Source organism: Calonectris borealis, chromosome 7 (assembly GCF_964195595.1).
Source record: "Calonectris borealis chromosome 7, bCalBor7.hap1.2, whole genome shotgun sequence".
NCBI classification, from domain to species: Eukaryota; Metazoa; Chordata; class Aves; order Procellariiformes; family Procellariidae; genus Calonectris; species Calonectris borealis.
In genome coordinates this window covers 7,638,725-7,659,113 of record NC_134318.1, presented here as the reverse complement: position 1 = coordinate 7,659,113, position 20,389 = coordinate 7,638,725, and the positions used below count along the sequence as shown (strand labels likewise).

The 20,389-nt window shown below is 38.1% G+C and overlaps 1 protein-coding gene across 1 annotated transcript in view; it reads left to right on the top strand.

The window, feature by feature from the left end:
* Positions 1-18,690, top strand: part of MYPN (myopalladin) — a 48,302-nt gene extending 29,612 nt beyond the window's left edge. Inside the window, exons 12-19 of the mRNA XM_075154235.1 lie at positions 8,672-8,893; positions 9,435-9,584; positions 10,519-10,598; positions 11,116-11,242; positions 12,790-12,997; positions 13,707-13,872; positions 16,131-16,264; positions 18,383-18,690. Coding sequence (XP_075010336.1) covers positions 8,672-8,893; positions 9,435-9,584; positions 10,519-10,598; positions 11,116-11,242; positions 12,790-12,997; positions 13,707-13,872; positions 16,131-16,264; positions 18,383-18,552 — 1,257 coding nt within the window. The 3' untranslated portion in view covers positions 18,553-18,690. The remainder of the gene's footprint in view (positions 1-8,671; positions 8,894-9,434; positions 9,585-10,518; positions 10,599-11,115; positions 11,243-12,789; positions 12,998-13,706; positions 13,873-16,130; positions 16,265-18,382) is intronic.
* Positions 18,691-20,389: the final 1,699 nt, after the last annotated feature.

The window sequence follows — 20,389 nt, the reverse complement described above, 5'->3', positions numbered from 1 at the left end:
GGTTGTTTGAGGAAGCTGCTAGAATCCTTTCTTCCAGTTTATGTTGGGGGGGGGGGGGGGGGGGGAGAGAGAGAGAGAGAGATTCACTCTTCTGCCTAGGAGCTAGGATAAACACCTGGATTCTTGCCCTTGCTGTAGTGGATGTTTCAGTATTTCTGCAAAGTGAAAGAGGACAAGAAGGACAAAGAACTTCCCTGTCCACTCATCTCCACCCCCATAATGTTTTATTAGCATGGAGCTCAGACCTTCCTCTTAGAGACTGAGGTTGAAATCCTGTGAGACAAAGCATCCAAGTCTCACAACCTCAGTGAGCATCTGGGCTACTGCACCACTTGATGAAAGGAGAGCACAGCCAGTGTTATCTCCACTTCCCAAAATCTGTCAATCTAGTCCATTGAGCCTTTTATCTTCCTTAGAAGTGAAATATCTTGGTAATGTTCAGTTAGCATACGTCATGTAGAAACAAAAAGACGTGTGGGGAGAAAAGGGCAGACGGAGAATTTGGGGGGATTTTGGCAAATAGAAAAAAATATAAATGTGTAATGCAAAGTGATTCTTTTACTCTGGTATTTGAAAACATTTACAGGCTTCACCAATGGGACTATAAATAGAGGAAATTCAGCTTTACAGGCAAAACTTAGAAATTAATGATATCTCCTCAAAACTTTGCTATACAGATAATATAAAATAGAAAAATGAGGTAATTAAATCTCAAAATCCTGTACAGTAATAAAAATAAAGGAATTAACTGTGCAATAATAAAGGAAAGGAGAGGTAAGTACCTGGGCCTGGTTTATACCTTATGGTTATAAGAACTACAAACTGTGCTCACATATCTGTGTCACTTACTATGAAGAATACCATGTGGCAATGCTGGTTGGTTGTGTCTTATGTAAGACCCAGAGAGCAGCATGGTCACCACCTTATTTTTAGGACAAAGAGTAAAGCTACAGCTGTTTAGAAAATTAGGCACAGCCCTCACATGAGTATTCTTTACTTTTGTTAGGGAATGCTTTATAAGAAATTTCAGGGCAGAAGAGATGCAGGGTTTATCCAAAAGCTTTTAGATCATTAAAAACCACGGCCTGTAAAGCCATATGCAGAACCCAACTCATCACGCAGGCCACAGCACCACCAACACCTCAACACTGATCAAACAGAATCATCTCCTCGCAGTTCCTACAAGCAGTCAGCCTCATAATGGTCGCAAGAATCACCAACAGCTCTCTTCCCCAGAGCACAAGAATTACACTTAATTCAATCATTCCAAAAATCTTGCTCAAAAACAAGCTTCACATTATCTGCCAAAGGTCAGCAAATGTAGGCAATTTTGGACTAAGGATGGGAATTAAACCCCAAGGAGTCCTCACGGAAGCTTGTTTGCTCTGTACTAGAAATGAGAAGAGATTTAAGAACCTGACCAAGACAAATTACCAGATCTTGACATCAATTGGTATAAACTCCCAATAATCATGGGAATGAATAGTTGAACAACCACTTGCAGCTGTCTTCTCAAGATCTGGATCTAATCAGTTATAAAGTACAGACAGGTTTTCCTGGTAAGGATCCTGGCTTGCAGAACTCATCACCTCGGAAAGGGAACTTGAGCTCCTCATGCTTCCGCACACACTCCTAAGCTGCTCACTCCAGCTGATAAGTCTGTGGGAGTTAGAGATGCAAACCTCATTTGCTTTCTCTTTTGTTCTCCTCTTGCTCTATCACTTTGAGCTGAACTGTATTTTGAATATTGGCTAGCTTTGTACCACAGATGACTTGCTAGACTCTTCAAGGGTTTGTGTTTACATTTGGATAGCATGATATTCATGCCTTGTGCCATGTTAAGAGGGCCCAACTGCAAGAAATAAGTCGCTTCAGTGATACCTCTCCATGGGACATAAGTGAAGAAAAGCATGCAGATTGGATCTGTTGTTTTTTGATTCCCACTGCTGAAAGAGAGAGGGAGGAGGGGAGAGGGATAATCCAAACTAAACAGAAGATTTCAGTCAGAGTAGCCTAGATTAGACGTTGAAGCCAAGGAGTGTTACAGCTTGGAAACAGACACTGAGATACAATACATGCCAGTTTCTTACATAAACTGTTAACTGGATTTAGAGTAACTCTGCCAAAAAGCCAATCTAATGAAAGTTACAAAACTGGGATTAAATTGGGAAATTTGTCTGGAGTTGGCAATGAGTGGCAAACAGAATTACGCTTTTATACAGTATATGAGAATCAACATTCAAATAAAGTTCTTCTAGCCTTTCTATTTGTGGTAATTTCCATGGGTTACTATGCTAACGTCAGAATATTTTGATGCTACAAGCTTCTACTAACTGTAAGCATGTATTTTTACCAAGATCTGAATCTGCTAAAGTCAACAGCAAGATGGGTTTTAACTTCAACTGATCCAGGATTTTAGAACTCATATTCACACACAAAGGTGCTTAAAAACTTACAGGAATTACTGCAGTCTATGCAATTCCCCTTTTTGCCAAAAAGGTTCACAGGTAGCAGAATGGCCCAGGAGCTAGACTACTTGACTCAAGATCTAGGAGAACATGATCCAACCACCTGCTCTGTCACAGACTTTCTATGTTACCTTAACAGCTCACTTAGCTTCTTTAGGCCTCAATTTCTCATATGTAAAATGCAGATAATAGCCCTGCCCTGAAGGATGCCTTGCTGTCAGGTGCTCAAAAAATGATGGTGATGGGGCCAAATAGATCGATCACAGGAACAAAATAATGTGAATCTAGACTTCCACTGAGAGAAGATTTTGTTTGCCATGCTGGTCAAATTACAACCATCCAGCAGCACCCTACAACAATATTGCCAAGGCAGTGCAAAGGCTAACAACTCCCCAGAAGAGAAGTTGCATTTTACTTCTCCACCTGCCCCAAATTCCCACCAGCACTTGTCTGACTTACTTTTTTTTTTCCTTTTGAGTTAACTTTCTTCTAGCTCACTCCGGTAGAACAGGTCACTGTGGGATTGGATGACTGCCAGTGGTGGCAGGAGGGTCGTGTGGGAGCATATGAATATAAGCAGGGAGAGAAGCAAGGGAATGCTGCTGCTAGCACAAGCTGGCAACTAAACTGGTTCAGCTACATTGTCAAATCATATACTGAATACACTACATGTCTCTGTGGTAATAACGCTGCACAGTTCACTTATGAGGTGCTACTAACGACTAGAGAAAAATGGTACAGAACTGCTTAAGACACATATTCACCAGCGCATTTCCTGGCTTTGCTCTGGCCAGTTTTAACAGTCTTTTCCCCTTCTACTTACAACTTGCCAATATTAATGCAGCCACCACTGCCTACTCCCCTTTTGCTAATGCATGTAAGTGAAATATCCAGGTTTCAAAAGTTGCAGTCTACTCAGCATATATAGATAATTATATACATGTATATTATGTATTATATATATTCTAATTTGTACAGAACATTTACACCTCTAGATAGGAGTTTGAATTTTACAGTTTTCTAGCTGGGAGATAGCACAATTTTAAACATCTGGCTACTATATTAAACAAATGTGTGAATTCCTGTCTGTAAAAATTTCATGTTCCAGGAAAGTTGCCAAAAAAGCAGCTGGAACCCTACATTTTTGACCCAAAACCACAGTTTGAACTTTCATACTCTTTCCCTTAGTCTCCTCAGTATGCTGAACTGCAGCCTAATTTTAACATTGTACCCAGTGATCACGTTGACTTGTTCTTTGTGTGATGCTTTACGAAATACTTGTCTGAACCACAACCACAAACACTTTGCCCTACTCCACTTATGTAAAGCTATTCAGAAATAGCTTTATGGCTTATGTGATAAAAACAGTTCTTCAGAAAGCCATATTAACAACTATTTTCTGTTCTTGCTAATCCTGGAAAAAAATCTACCAAACAAGCAAAAAACTCCAAGATTATATTCTCTATATGACTGTGTATTTCCACTTATTTCAGAGATTCCTGTTCTTTAAAAGAAGTTTGGTATAACACCTTCAGTCTATGTAGGATGGCGTTAAAATTTTCACAGCAATGTTAACTTAGTCTTGTTGGTTTGTGTGTAAATTTATATAGGCGTATATATGCACACTAAACAACACATTTAGAAAGACAAAGACTGAAATATGAGCACAACACACACGCAACACCTTGGGGCTGTGGGAACCCTAACTTCAATATTTTCTAATTTAAAATGTGTTTTTGAATATAACTCCTTAAAATGACCAGTCCAAACACATGCAGTCAGCCTGCACAGTTCCTAGCCAGAGACTGTTGCGTTAGCATGGAAACACAATGACTCTTGTGGCTTCCGTGGGCAGAGAAGGAGCCATCGGTAATGATAGCTCAGTGTTGATAGTGCAGCAATATGCATTTGTTCCAGCAAACTGCTACTTTCATTTTACACCTTATTCTGTGTGTGCACGTACATCCAGAGTCATGTGCACTCAAGAAGTGTCAAAGAAAACCTGTCCATGATCAACTTCAAAGTGGCCCCATAAAATACATTGCTTCCTCTATCATATTTTCTACTGCAAGCAGACGTACACAAAAGAACTGCCCATATTTCTTAATGAAGTAAAGTTTGTAAGAAGTTAGTATCTTCAGCACATCAATCATGAAAAAAATTATACACTGTGTTCACAGAAAACTTTTTCAGATCTAAAACAAAGGCAAGAAACATTAGCTTAATTACAGTTTGAAAATAATTGCTCTAAGTTTAATTTATGTTACGTTGGTTAGACAACTTAAGACAAACCTGTACCTTTGGAGTAGAGGTAATAAAAGATGTTAACTGTCTCCAGCAGCATTGTTTGGTTTCATCTGTAGGCCATCGTGGCTACAGCAACCCTATACTATTAATTTCTTATTACATACTACAACTTCTTTTGGACAGCAATGAATCTGAAAAAGAAATCAGTATGAAAAATCGCTGACTAAACTCAACTATCTATAAACAATACTGGACTCTCCCATTAGCTTGCAGTATTTCCATTGCCTCTTAACTCCACTCTGTAGCATTTTGTTCTGGAGTCAATACCTTAGTCATTAACATCATGCCTTGGAAGTGTGATGGTAATGCCTTCCTAGCCCCATTACTTCCCTCTGCTAGAGAACACCATATGATGAAAAACTCACTTCAGGGACCAAGCAATGATTCCCCAATCTTCACCTATACAGTTGAGGATGTATTAAAAGTATAAGAGTACAGTACTGCCTTTTTAATTTGAAACATTATTCTTGTCATTAGCAATTTTCATTTCCAAAACCTGCTTTTGACACAGTCACCAGAAAACTGAACTAAAGAAAAATTTCCTCTAGGGATTAGTTACATCTTTCTGAAAAAAGTCATCCCATTCACACTTTGTAGGTCTAATGAAACATGCATGTAGCTCAATAAAGTTGAAGACTGTATACAACTAAGATAGTCCAGGGGCAGCTTTATGTACTGCCATAAAAGAGTGATGTTAACTATTGGTAAGGTTCACAGGGCGGTAAATAATTGATCTGCTGACTTTCAGACTAACAGATTGAATGGTTTTGTATGAGGGAGCAGATGCAGGCCCCGTACTTTTTCTTCCCTTTTCTTTATTACGTTGCTTTTCACAAATAAAAGGTATTGGCTCTTCCAAAAGCCCTCTTCCAATTTCTAGTCTTCTAGACTACTGCTTTCGGTTGCTATCCGACTCTGAGAAGTCTTAACACTCTTCAACCCCGCTCATTTTATTCTAATCTGAGTTCAGAGTTGCCCTCTCAGAGTAAAAATTCTTCACGGACTTACTGTGTCTAGCTTCTGAGATAACCGATCTGTGAGTCACTTTGCCTACTCCGTCCATCAGCCCTGTTGCCCTCTAAACATACATAACACTTGAAAAATGGCTTATCTTTACAAAGGGAATAATAGTGCTTAAAAGTGATAGTGCTCACACATGATAAATGAGAAACATGTATGCAAAACAGTGTAATTAGCTTTATAATTATGCTGTCATATAACCAATATCAAGAAATAATTACATAATTTTTGAGAGAGTCATTACACAATAAACAGTAACGTGTTTAAACAGGCAGAAATTAGATTCTCTGTACCATATTTGCCATATTGCCCTGGCCTTTATTCATGTGACAAATCATTAGATGATAGAAAGGAAAGGAGGGAAAGAGATTACCCCTAGCTTAATTAATCCTTAATTAGCCTCCACATTTCCAAAAGTCACACAGCATGTGAAATCCCTGAAAGCAATTTCATTCTTAGAAGTTACGCATAGTATCTTCAGGTCCTACTGGAAAATTCAGAGACTCAAGGTAATCCTTTCTCAGTAGGTGCAATTTTTTTGCCACAGATTTTGTTCTCTGCTGTCAAGAGCTAACTAAACAACATGATGGAAACTATTAAAGCTCTCAAAGAAACAGAAGAAAAACAAAACTTCAAATATGTTCTTAGTACATTGCTGGCAACAAAGTATTCAGGTCTGAATTCCTTAATTTATGGGAGACTCTAGAACCAAAATACGACTGCAGCCCATTTTGGTGACACGGCTACTGCTTAAAACACAGTAGTCGCTCCCTGATTTTTACTTGATTATTCGTTCCTAAAAACACACAGTCTTTTTGTCAGTATCAAGGGTGCAAGACTGACTGCTTAACTTTCCCTCAGAACACTATACTCTGCTCTCGCCATCTAAAGAGAAAAATTGTAGCTTTGGTTGGTCGGAAATCAGAGAATCTCCAGTTTTACACTGGCTTAACTGAGATTAGAATTTGATCTATTAAAGTGATTTGTTGAGACACGCTGTGTGAAAGAAAAAAAGCTCAACAAGATGAAACTTTATAAGGCTGGCTGCTGATCACCAGCTGTTGGCCAGCCCACCGAGCAAACAAAGCCAACCAAGAAAGTGGATGGTACCATCTAGTGGCTGACTCCCACCTTTTGGCGCATGTCTCGCACCCTTTTACAGACCTGCAAGCTCAAAAACTCTGGCTTGGCAAAGCTGTACTCGCAGTGGTACATATGAGGAAAGTATCAGAGAGCAAACTGTCCCTGTCAGAGTGGAGGGAGAGTGTTAAAGGCAAGGAAGGTATCTTGAAGGGGGGACCCGGCATTCTAAGTTCCCTGTGAACACTCCTGTTACCCTGTAATTACCGGCACTGCTCCAGAGCTGTGTGGAAGGAACAGCCCTGCAGCATCAGAGAAGAAGGGAGAACTCAGTTTCCAGTAAAGAGAGTTTATTCATCAAGGTTTTTTCCTCCCTACTCTGAGCTATCTGCCTTTTCCTACCATAGCTAATCTTTACCAGACCTGACCTTACAGCAATGCCCCCCAAAAAAGATTTTAGATGAAGAGACCGATATACAACATCTACCATTACAGTACCAAAATCAGATATTACCAGGGCATTTATTCCACCATGGCAATTTCTAGCTTTTTTCACTTCGTGGCCGCCACGCTTTCCTCCTCTCATCCCCAAGCCTCACAGACCCCTGTCTCCTCAGAACTCCCCTGTAACCTCTCAACCTTTGGCCACTTCTGTCTCCTTGGTCTCCTGAAGAAATCAGAAGACTTTGTCAGCTAAAATTTTGTGCTGCCTCTCCATCTTTGCTCCTTACTATTTGGGAACTACTGGTCAAGAGCATAATCAGTAGTATGATGGAATGGCTAAATGATCAGGGATGTAAGTCCCAGTGATTTGGGATCTTTGCTGTTCTTTAATTAACTTTCCATAAGATTTCAGACGATGCATTTCCTGAACTTTGTTTTTTCAGCAAATGGAATATATCTAAGGATAGGCTATGTTCTTATTTACTATTCACGAGTTTCTAAAATTCTATTTTGCACTTTTGAGAATTGCGCTTTTGGAATTGCTCAAGTATTTCTCTTCCAAGCCACAGATCATTTCCTTCCTGTAACAAAGCAACAAAACCCGTTGTAATAGCACTCTCTGACAGATTAAAGTGAGATTCTGAAGATCCAAGCTTGCCACAGAGACATCCTCATGCAAAACAGCTAAGTAACGAGAGGTTTCTAATTGACTTCAGGGGATTAGGAGGAGGCTCATAATCACATCAAACTATCTGGAAATGGTCATTTATGTAGGAATATACTGGTTTTCTTGCATCATCTGTTTAAGCTTCTAAGGATTTAAATGTGATATGTTTTGCTTTCTCAATTACACCAGCCAGAAATCTGGTCGGGGTTTAACCTGCAGGTAAATTACTCTGAAGATATTTCACTTTCTTCCTAGCTTTCTCTTTTACTAGGTATAGTTTTCCTTATTTAATTCTGAATTGAAATATATAGCAGTATTCATTTCCATAATTAGCAGGTGACTAATATTTGAACACAAAATCCTCAAAAATTTAGTATATTTTAATGATCTTTTTTGATCAACAATGTGCAAGAGTATAGTTTTTTCATAGGGACTTAGAGGAATTACATGTTTGATTTTTCAGCTGCCTTTGAAAAAACTCAGTTTCATTAGTTACATTCTGCAAACTTAAGATGCAGTGAGAATCTGTGTCTGCAGACCAAATTCAGACTGTTTCGATATGTCCTAGTTTACGTAGGCTTTTTTATTTTTGCTCATTTTAGAATTAGTCTAAAAGCGCAAATGACTGCAAATACCACAGGAAACAACTCGTCTTGTTCAGAAACATGCCTCTCTCACTCTGCAGGAATACAGGATTTCAAGCTTTGAGCAGAGGCTGATGAATGAAATAGAATTTCGCCTTGAACGTACCCCAGTGGATGAATCAGACGATGAAGTCCAACACGAGGAAATCCCTACAGGCAAATACATAGCACCGATCTTTGATAAGAGACTCAAGCATTTTCGGGTAATGGAAGGATCTCCCATTACATTCACTTGCAAAATAGTTGGAATACCTGTTCCCAAGGTAGGTCATTCTCACTGTTAGCGGTAAAGGAATAAAAATCAACTACCCGCTATTTTCTATATATCCCTCTGGAAAGTCTCACTCCTAAAAACATGGCTCTGTGGAGAGAGCTCTAAAACAAATTATTTCCCCCCCGCTTTCTAAAATAACAGTATCGGCTCCTGAGCATGTATCAGGCCTTGATGTACTGTATGGACTGCCTCACAACCACCTGACTCCAAGAGAAACAGACATGCATAAACCCCCAAAAAATTAACTTCTCAAAAAGATGAGAACTGATCTGAGATAACCAGTAATGTGTCTATAGCCAAGAAAAGAGAACCTGACAGGCCCAGCTATGTAAAGAAGATAAGCAGCTTTCTGAGTTCAATCTGGAATCATTCTATTTCACATTGTAACTGATCTGCAAATCTTATAATATTCTAAAATTTTTACTAGCAATTGGTCAACTTATGTCATGTTCTTATCTACATTTTTTCTAGTCACTATTCCACTATAGAGCAAGTGTTAAATCACTGGGGGGGGTGTCTGATCCCTACAGGTATACTGGTTCAAGGATGGCAAGCAGATTTCAAAGAAAAACACGCATTTCAAAATGAACAGACAAGAAGATGGAACATGTTCTTTACATATTGAAGCTTCTACTAATGATGATGATGGCAACTATACGATTATGGCTGCAAACCCACAAGTAAGGTGTTTTATCTTCCTCTACAAAAATGCTTGTTTCATCTTTTTCTAATATATGTTAAGAGGAATACAGATTGGGCCACCTAGTCTGACATCGGGTGGTGACTGTATCAAAAATCAGAAGTTTCAGAGGATAGAAGAGGAAACCATGTAATGCAGAATGATGAAACTATTCCCCCATTCTTACACATCCCAGTCACAATCATTAAGGACATTTTTTCACATTAATAACTCCTGCTCTATCTTCTGACCATCCCCACTGTTGCTGATAGATACTTTTTGAGATGTGGTGACAAGACAGACATGATATTTCAGGCAGAAAGAATACAGCAAGGGGAAACAACATCAAATTTGGAAGTATTACCAAAGACAATTATTCTTTATTTAGGATGCAAAGATGTGGATCTGCAAATAATCTCATCCCCTAATACCATTCTCCTTCACCCTATGTGCTAGCTTAGCTGTTTATTTAGCAGTACAGTCAAGTAGATCAGGCAACTTTTTCCAGTTTAAATTTTTCCTTTTTTCTGAATTATACTTAAGCCCAACAACTTTTCAGTTTCTGTGTGGCTGCGTAAACAAGTATGCTAGTACAAAGGTACTAGCAGACAGTACCCGCGGAGACACAGTGGCAGGAATCAACAAGCAGGGACAGACACTGCTTAAGCTGGTTTACATAGCACCACTGCTAAATGCATTGCCACAGCCTTGAAAAGTCTGAGAAACAAATTGCTCTAGACACACAAAAAAAACCCTGCCTCAACTGCACTCCACCGCATGCTAACAGCATTTGCTTTGAAAAAGTAATATTTACACTATAGTTCAGTTACTTTATAAAAATAAATCCTAATGCATTGTAGATGTTAAATATTTATACTTCAAAATGAAATGAGCTATTAACCAACTAATAATTCTGTTTCCATTGTGATTTGCAGGGGAGAATCAGTTGTTCAGGGCACCTGATGGTTCAGAGTATCCCTGTTCGGGGCCAAATATCAACAATTCAGCCTCACAGGTAAATGGAAAGACAAGTCCTTCAGACCCTCTTTATGCTTCCTACTGAAGGCATTCAAAATAACTAGCTACTGTACTTCAATGCACTCTGTACTTCAGTTCTCAACCACAAAATGGAAATAACAGCAGCAGTTCCCTCCCAATAGGTCACTTCTAGCATGTAATATTTTTGAAGGTCATCTTCAAATACAGGGAAGTTTAAGTGTAAAGTATTATTTCATTTACCTGTTGCAGTGGAGTTAAAGGCAAGGGATGGATTAGCAAGATGAAATTCAGCCAAAAAAGCAAAAAGACGCGAAGTACAGCTTGGGAGTCCAACGACACTACATGATATAGTTAATTTTATAATCTCTCTAAATGGAAAATATGCAAGTATTAAATACAATCAGTCCATTTCTTTCTGCCCTTTTATTTAACTCAAACTATCTGTTCATCCTTTTCCACAATTTCTTCCTTTTTTAAGCATTAGGAAAAAAAGTTTGACTTCCAAACATATACATGCAATTTTTGTGTTGCAGAACACGACCCCGGGTGCCAGAAGGAGACAAAGAGGCAGTTCAAGAACGCTTTTTCAGGCCATACTTTCTACAGGCTCCAGGTGACATGGTAGCACATGAAGGTCGACTTTGTAGGTTGGATTGTAAGGTATTAACTGTCTCCTCTGTTCATTCTCACCTTCCCTACCTCTGTAAACGTATTGCTAGGTTTTCATGTTCTTTATTGCACGCATGAACACTTTCTGTTAAAGTTTTAATGCTTCATTTTTAAAAATTATTTCTTATTGCCATTGTCTCTGAGCTGATTCAAGGGATTTCTTTTCAAATACATGCTATATGGAATGAAGAACACAGAAAACACACTCACAGAAATAGAAGGCTCACTTACAAGGTTGTTCAAATTACTAGATATGTTTACCATGTCCTTTACCAGTCCGAACTCCAGAAGTTCATCTGGGAATGACAGGTCCTTCTGCTCCATTATCAGATTCTTGAATATAATCCAGAATAGCACAAAACCATGAGAAAGAGAGGATTCAGCATGTTGTATTCTGTTCAAACAAATGTTCCCATTGTATTGGACTGAATTACTGAAGATTAATACTCCCTGAAAAGAGGGAACAGAGCCCAGTTCATTTCATGCTTCCTCAGCATGCACAGATGCAGAAACATCCCCATTTACAGATTCAAAACCCCACGAGAGAGTTCTCAGAGGTTAGAGTACACGCAGTGAACATCCCGTTATTGAACAGCTTTAAGAAACTCATCTGCTCCAACATATTTTGGTAGTCCCTCTATGTCCCTCTATGCTGTGCAGTAGCACAGCAAAGGTTGTAGTGCTGACACTGACCTCTTCCATGCTCCAGAATGTCTCCTACCCTGAAGAGGGTAGAAGCTCTGAAGCAGAAGTTAATGCCCTGAAGATGAACAAGGTTCATTACTACTTAATTTACGATGTAAAGTTTACTAGGGACCATGCCAAAGAATTTGGTTATTCTTAGCTCTGCTACCCTGGCAGAGCTTGTGAAGCCTTAAAGCATGTCTGGTATTGCACAAACCTGGAAGACAGCAGTCCTCGTTCAGGCAAGTTCCACTTCCCCCTTTCTCTGGTTTGTAGAATATTGTTTGGAAAGCAATATTTTAGATATGAGTAAGCACTTCTATCTATTGGAAAGGTCTTTAAGACTATAATACAGTCTAATAATCTTTCTAAAAAATAACCTATAGTGTTCTAAAGCCTGTAATTTTAACAGCTACAAAGAACTATATAATTCTTCATCAAATTTTACAAAATACAAAGTCATTTGTATAGAACTTTTTTTCATCTCTATAGTCGCTTAGAGCCAGGGTTTTGATTTATACTCAGCACTAAAAAAAAAGAAAACTAGCAGATTATTAGGAGTCTTTTGTGAATCTGATATATAACCAAGTTTCTTCCTTTCTGACTAAGAAAAATGTAGGCATTTCATGTAGTTCTCTTAGGATTTTGTTGCTTGTTTGTTTCCTGTTTTTCTCCCTTCTAGAACTAATCAGCAAAAAAAGAGAAACTGAGAAATAATAATAAGGAAAAAAACATCTTTCTGTTCTAGATTCTGACATCATTCAGACGATATCTGAAAAAAGGCTTACCTATGAATTTACTAATATCTGTCTGTCAGTTTGACATTTGTCTCTAGCTGTTTCACTGTCTGCTAGGTGAGTGGGTTACCAACTCCAGACCTGACGTGGCTTCTGAACGGCAAACCTGTGCTACCAGATGGCACCCACAAGATGCTGGTCAGAGAGACCGGAGTTCACTCTCTGCTTATTGATCCTCTCTCACAAAATGATGCTGGAACTTATACTTGCCTTGCCACTAATAAAACAGGACAAAATTCATTTAGTCTGGAGCTCACGGTTGTAGGTAAGAATCATTGAAAAACTAGTCACAATGATGAAGTTATTTGTACGCACTTCTTCAAACTTACCTTACTTAGTTTCCCTACAGACAAGTATAAATAAATAGTTAATCCACTGATAGTAGGAGAGTTCAACAGCAGTAAAACTCACCTGATGGAGGGAAATGGACTTGGTGCTCAGCCAATAGGTGCACTCCTGTTATTAACAGAGGGCTGTAAGAATTCTGTCTCATCATCACTTTACCTCTCTTGTCTTGGCAAAGTGACATTCTTAATTTTCTCCCCAGAAAATGCTTAGGGTTTGAATTCATAATATACGTTGAGGTCTCGTAGACGTCAGTCCCAATTTTATTAGTTCAAAAATGTTTTTAAATAGAAAAATACAAATCTCAATACTGTTCTTTAATAAAGCCTTACAAGATGTGAGATACTGAAATTCATAGATCTGGCATTAATTTCCTGCAATGGTAGTATGTTTAGACCCATTAGATATGCATACAATCTTTTTTGAACATCAGTTCTGCCTATTATTTTCTTTATGTTCCCTTACAGAGGCTATGTCATGGTATTTCACTTCCCTTCCAATATCCCATTAAAAATTCACAACCTATTTTGATATCACAAGAATAATTTTTGGTCCTGTTCTTCCATACTGTTCAAAGCGAAACAAAGAATATAATACCTGTTGTTCAGTAATTCTTTTTCTTTCTCCAGCAAAGGAAGTAAAAAAAGCCCCCATGTTTTTGGAGAAGCTTCAGAACTGCGGTGTTCCTGAAGGGTACCCCGTCAGATTAGAGTGCAGAGTTGTGGGAATGCCACCCCCCATATTTTACTGGAAGAAGGATAATGAGACCATCCCATCAAACAGAGAGAGGATGAGGTACTGTACCATTGTACCCATGTTTGGAGTTTCTTGTGGCTGGACAATTGTTTCCATAAAATAAGTAGAGGTGACGTTCATCTTAAAACAACTTCTTCACCCACATAAAGTTTTAAAAAGCTGGCTTCACTGTGAGGTGAACAATAGCTATTTCCTTGGTTCAGAATAAAGGCATGCAGCATAATATGCCACTGCTTCAGAGAGTGGTCATAGACCTTTCAGGCCATAGACCTGATGCAGCATATGCATCTTCTTATCAAGGATGCTATGATATGGTGGTTTAATGCATTTTAGCACCTTATTCTCTCTCTAAACTATTTTTTCCTCAGTTTAGTTCTGACTATGGATGAATTCAAACTCAGATCAGTTAGAACATGGTTTGGAATGCCCCAAAGCACAGGATAATAGAGAGTTTAGCATATCAGATACAGAGGCTGATAACAAAGTTTGGTCACAAACATAGGCAAAGACTTTGATCCATGCTTACAAAATACAACAATTTTCAAGTTCAGCTCTTGCATTCAAACACATCACTATTTTTTAGGTTTTGCAAAAGAAAAGCTGATGAAATAATGTGCCTGGCTGTAACTAATGAGAAATTAATTGCTTTCATTTATTTTTTAAAGATTTCTACTTCAGCATAAATCTGATTTTTAATATTTTATTTCCCTTGGCTCCAGCTAATGATTTGATCATTGGATCTCTGAGGTCAACTTCAAGAAGTACTACATTTTCACATGCATACCCTGCAGACTATCTGTAAAGAAAGCTGGCTCTGCAGCAACACTTGTTATGAACGCACACCTATCATGAGGGAAAGCTTACTTGAAAAAAATCTTTCAGTGGTCTCCCTGTCCCCACTCAGAGACTGCTGTCCCTCTCCAAAAAAGCCCACCTGACTCTGATCTTCTATAGCCTGTAGTCTTTATTCCTCTGCCTCTAGGCAGATTACTCAAGGATTTATTTCAAGTACGGGTACTTTCACAGGAGTTACGGTTATACACATGCAAACACTGTAGTTAATGTAAAATGAACAGCTGTCCTAAAATGCTTCATTTCCAGCTGTTTCACAGAAGCTTAGAAAACGAGTTTTTGCTTCAGCTCAGCAGAGGAATGACTAAGGGAAACCTCCCACACCTCACAATGTCAGGAGCTAACATCAGTCTTGTAACACCTCTGCTATTTCAGCCAGTCATGACCAGACTGCCTGCCCCCAAGGCTTCAAGTGGTTCTGCACAGATCCACAAGGCATGGGCAGCTTTGTCCTTGTTTGTCCCTATCTTGCCTCACTATTATCCTCCTGCCTGAAGCCAACAGACCTTTTTTGTATCATGATATGGACATGAGTGAGCTTCTATACTACTGCACCCCCAGCATAAGGCACATTATGTAGTGCAGGGAGCAAAGGGAGAATGTTCCCTTTTTTATTACAGCTGTCAGAAGCACAAAATGTCCTCTTGATCTGAAATTCTGTGGTTTGATGTTTCATTCCAGTTCATAAGGAAACAAAATCTCAGATTTCAGAACTTCCTGCAACTTCAAGTATTCTGATGTGCTCATCTCCCACCTCTTCCTTTATAATGAGGGAAACACTGGGGTTGATAAAAAGGACCAACCACAGCCTAGAGAACAGGGGAGCCTCAGTTCTCGGATATACTACTGAATAGTTTTTCCTGGAAGTTGCAGCCAGAAAGTCTTGGACCACTGAAGAGCAAAGGAAGAGGAGGGAATAATGAAGCAGGTTTCTTTTAGAGCGTTGGCCAAACAAATCTTTTAGATTTTGCCACTCAGGCATTTTCTTATGGAAAAGGGTGCCATAAGAAAGTTTCTCACTCACTCTGGTTAATGTTGTGAAAAATATCACAACTTTGTACAAATGTTCTTGGTATTTTGTTATGTTATTCTTCCAGCTTCTGAACTAGGGAAAAATACAATATGACCATGCAGCAGCTTTGCATGGGTTTAGTTCATTGGAATTCAATAAACAATTCCAATATTAACACTTACAGAGCAATAATTCAGCTCACGCTGTCACACCATGGCTTTGCACAGCTGAGAGCAGCAAGAACAGATTTCAGCTACTCTGATTATTGGTTGAAGCCATACTGAAAGCAAATCTATTGACCATAAATGTCTTGGACTGCTACCTCTTTGAGAATAAGTTACAACTTATCTATTTCATATTTAATGTACATATTGTAAAATCAAAGTTGATACACACTTGAGAAATACTAATTCCAAAACACTTGTTTTCCCAGCATGCATCAAGATACCACAGGATATGTCTGCCTCCTGATTCAACCTGCCAAGAAAGCAGATGCTGGCTGGTATACCTTGTCTGCAAAAAACGAAGCTGGTATTGTCTCTTGTACTGCTAGACTTGACATATACGGTAGGTATTGGCTAGCAAATAAAACGAATCAGAATTTATTTTCTTTGACTGGTCTCAGCCCTCACCTAGTTCTTAGTCCATAATTACTGGTTTTGACGTGGATTAGAAATTAGTGTCACCGCATGGCCACAGCTTCATATGGCCACCAGGAGGAGGTATAATGATATAGCTAAATGGCCAAATTAGCTCTCCTGCATCAGTTTAAAGGCAGGTAAAGAGAAAAAACAGAGGAGGAGTTTCGCACAGTATTCTTTACTCCCATTTTCCACCTTCCAAATTCCCTAGACACATAAGCATAAAATAAAATGTATTCAAGTTGAACCTTAACTCTGTTCCCTCTGACACATGCCTGTGGTACAGCCCTGACCTGAGATGGAACAACAAATTGCACACAAGAAAGTAGACCCCTCCTTCTATGGAGCATGTATGATGCAAACTATGCCGAAATAATGGAGGCTAGTTGGCATCTAATATGTTTGTCTAGGACTCGGAAAGCCCCAGCCCAGTTCAAGAACTACAGCACATCATTTAATTACTCTGTATCTATGCAAGATGTAATAGTTAAGACAAATTACCTAGAGCAAGGGAGTAGTTCGATCACTTAAGCAGCATAATAAACCAGAAAACACATTCCACAAACTATTGGATTATAGCCATACCCTCAAAAGAAAAAAAAAACAACACGTTTTCAACCTTGTATTTCTCATTTAAAAAAAAAAAAAAACAACACTTAATCATCAGGGATAACCACAAGTCACCAGTGCATCTCTGTCAGTTTTCCGCCACCTTGTGGTGATAGAGACAATAGTAATGTAACGGTCAGGAGAGGGCTGGTGAGAGTCTGATTCAAAAATGTCACATAAAATGAAAAATAATTCCTTGGGTATCTAAATGTTGCAAGACATAAATTAAATTTTCACATAAAGGATTCAAGGTACAAACAGAAAAAAGATGGAAAGTGAGAAATGTTTCCTGATTCCAGCCATATTTTCTAAAGACTTTGCAAGTCTTATACACTAAAGGGAGTGTCAGAAATAATTTCTCTTTGCGCTATTTTGAATGGATAGATTTGGGGGATTGAAAGTGTGGTCTAATATTTGCAATTCCATGTGCAAAGAAAGAAGTACAGTAAATAATGTGTGTATTGTTCAAATAGAAACAAATTGAGGGCTGCAAGAAAAAAGGAGGCTCTTTTTCAAATATTTCCAGATAGACAGGGCCAAAATTCAGCATGGAAAGATAATGAACATTTCCTATCAATGCTTAACATGTAGACTGTAGGTCTCCCATACCAAGCTATTCTCGGAGTATTGTAGCCTGAACTTCTACCCTTTCATTTTAATTTATGACAGATATGTTTGTCCAGTTTGGGTGAAGACCTGGAGGTTTTGTATAGATAAATCAGCAAAGATAACATCAATTTCCCCTTTCTAAAGTGTTTTAAGAATGACAACTGATAAGTATTAAACAATAGCTAAATATTCTTACAAAACTGTAACAGTATTTGTTCATATGGGAACGTGTTGAATGTTACTTTTAAACTCACAAATACGTGTCTTTGGATTACATTTCTTTCATATCTTTAAAAAAAATCTAGGAAATGTGTCTTACTAGTTGTAAGTAGTAGAGGGAAATAAAAATTGTAATCACGTCTTTAAAAAAATTCCCTATGTTATTACCTTGAAATTAAATACCACAAAAAAAAAAAATCGGGAAGAAAAGTCCCCCAGAGGATGGAGTAGTACAAAACCAGAGCCACGTCCAGTTTGTTCATCTCTGTTCATTCTATGGTATGTTTTCAGGTTTGATTGCAAGAGCTTTGGAGAAGGCTCCAAAGATTAAGTGATTAAATTTTGTACTTAGTGAAATCCATGTAAACGTTGCCATTGAATTGAACAGGGATGAAATTCCATCTGTAGACTTCAATAAAAATACTCAACATATAAACGACGTAAATGATAATATTTGAAGGAACAGACCCTAAAACAGGGAACAACAATGCTGTGCTCTCTTCAAGGATGTTGGAAGCAACTTTTCAGTTGTGTGCATTGATTTCTGTTGTTTCATTGCTAACTTAATTAGAGGTTTATACAGCCTATTCTGTTTCTGTTGCTTCAGCTCAGTGGCACCGTCAAATTCCACAACCAATAAAGCTTCGACCTGGTAGCAGCCGGTATGCAAACCTTACTGGTCAAGGACTCGACATTTTTTCTGCCTTCCCAACTACTGAAAGCCCTATGATGTTTTCATCCCCAACCCAAAAAATGGTGGAGAGTGAAGAACTTTGAAAAACAAACAACTGTTCCAGTTACACCTGCAGAGACACTAGAACTGTGAAAAAAAAAAAAAAGAGGTACAAGTCAAGATGCTCAAGGTTTACAAGCAATTTGTTTGTAATTAAGTGTACTGCTGCTGCAAATGTTGCAAGTAACATATCATACAAGACTTTTGCATATTATTTTACTGCAGGATAATTGTGGTATGGAGTGTTGTGCAATAAATTCAGTACTGTGTAGTTTGCTAAGAATTACATAGTAAACATAGTTTTCAGCACTTAAAAGCCAATACCACTTTTACTCCTTGAATTAAAGCTACTGTACTGTAGCAAGCCGTGTTAAGGATTGATGATGTTTAGCTGGAATACTGCCAGTGAAAACACTGACATTACAATACCAACAATCCTGAATGAGGGTAAACAACATGACTTTGAATGTAATTCTAAAAAAACATGCCAGATAATCACAAAGCACAAGTTAAAAGGAAAAGATGTAACTCATTTTTATATATTATTATGCCAGATAATCTTAGAATTTTTGAACTCAAGACTAGATAAATATAGTGTTTCATGTAGGTACAGCCTTATACCCTATATATTTATATTTGTGTGTGTGTGTACTCCATGAACTGTGTACTCATGGTGTAAGGATTAAAAAAGTAAGGTTCAGAGCACGTGCATAGGACGCTAACAAAGGAAACCAAAATTCCTGTTTTCTGAAGCATGTTCTCTAGAGCCCACAGCTGAAATTATTTTCCAGATGTGCTTCATATTTTTTTCTTTACAATGATAGTGATTCTCTGCCTTTAAATACAGATGATATCAAGCTTGTAACTTCACCATTTTTAAATATCAGTCTCTTTTTCCTAATTCTTAACGCAACTAAAAGAAAAGTGCATCTACCATCTAGCTCATTTTTTAACTAACTGAAAAGGAATTACGATCTGGTGGAATTTAAATTTTTCACCATCTGTCCTGGTTTCGGCTGGGATAGAGCCAGGACACCATCATTTAGGAAGTAAGTGTCTACTATAAAGACAGAGAAAATTCTGTTAATATATAAAAGTTATGAAGTTAAGCAACAGTTAGGTGCAAAAAGCTAAAAAACCTACTGTAACTAATAGTAGTAATAAATAAGGCAATTTAACGAAAGTGCAACAGGAGGTGTTAAATGACAATACTTAATGATTGATTTAAATATATTTAGCATCTATACAATTGTATTAATACCTCCCAGCACTCAGAATCTGTGAATATCTAAGATTATTTCCTGCATCTTTGAATTATTGCTATCCCTCTCATTTGGACATTGTTTTCAAGCAGTTCTTTCTTCCTGCTTTCAACATGGATGGAGAATGCAACAAAGTCCTGATCAAAGTCACAGAGATGAAAAGAAATATTAACAGATACTTTCATTTTAGACCTTATTTTGATTTTTTCAAAGTTAAAAAAGTAACTTAAAAAAATTACATATGCAAAGAAAACAACGAGGAGTTATCTTAAGAGCAAAAGGATACTGGATACAGCCAGAGACTGAGAAAAAGAGAGCCTTTCACTGGGTTTCCTACAAATACAGCTTATGTTGTCTCTAACTGTTGGTTCCCTAAGGGTTTAGAGGAAGTGAATTTCTTGTATTTTTCCACTTCCCACCTAAGTGAAGACCATAAAACAAAACCATCATTATAATTTTCATGCTTTTGTAAGAAATCCCAGGCAATTCACCCCTGAACAGACCTGGAAGCTAAAATACATCCTCATCCTGAGAGACAAAAGAAGGTGCAGATATTTCAGTGGGAAAGCAGAAATACCAGTTGTTGCCCATGTTGTACCTCCTCCCTGGCAAACAAAAT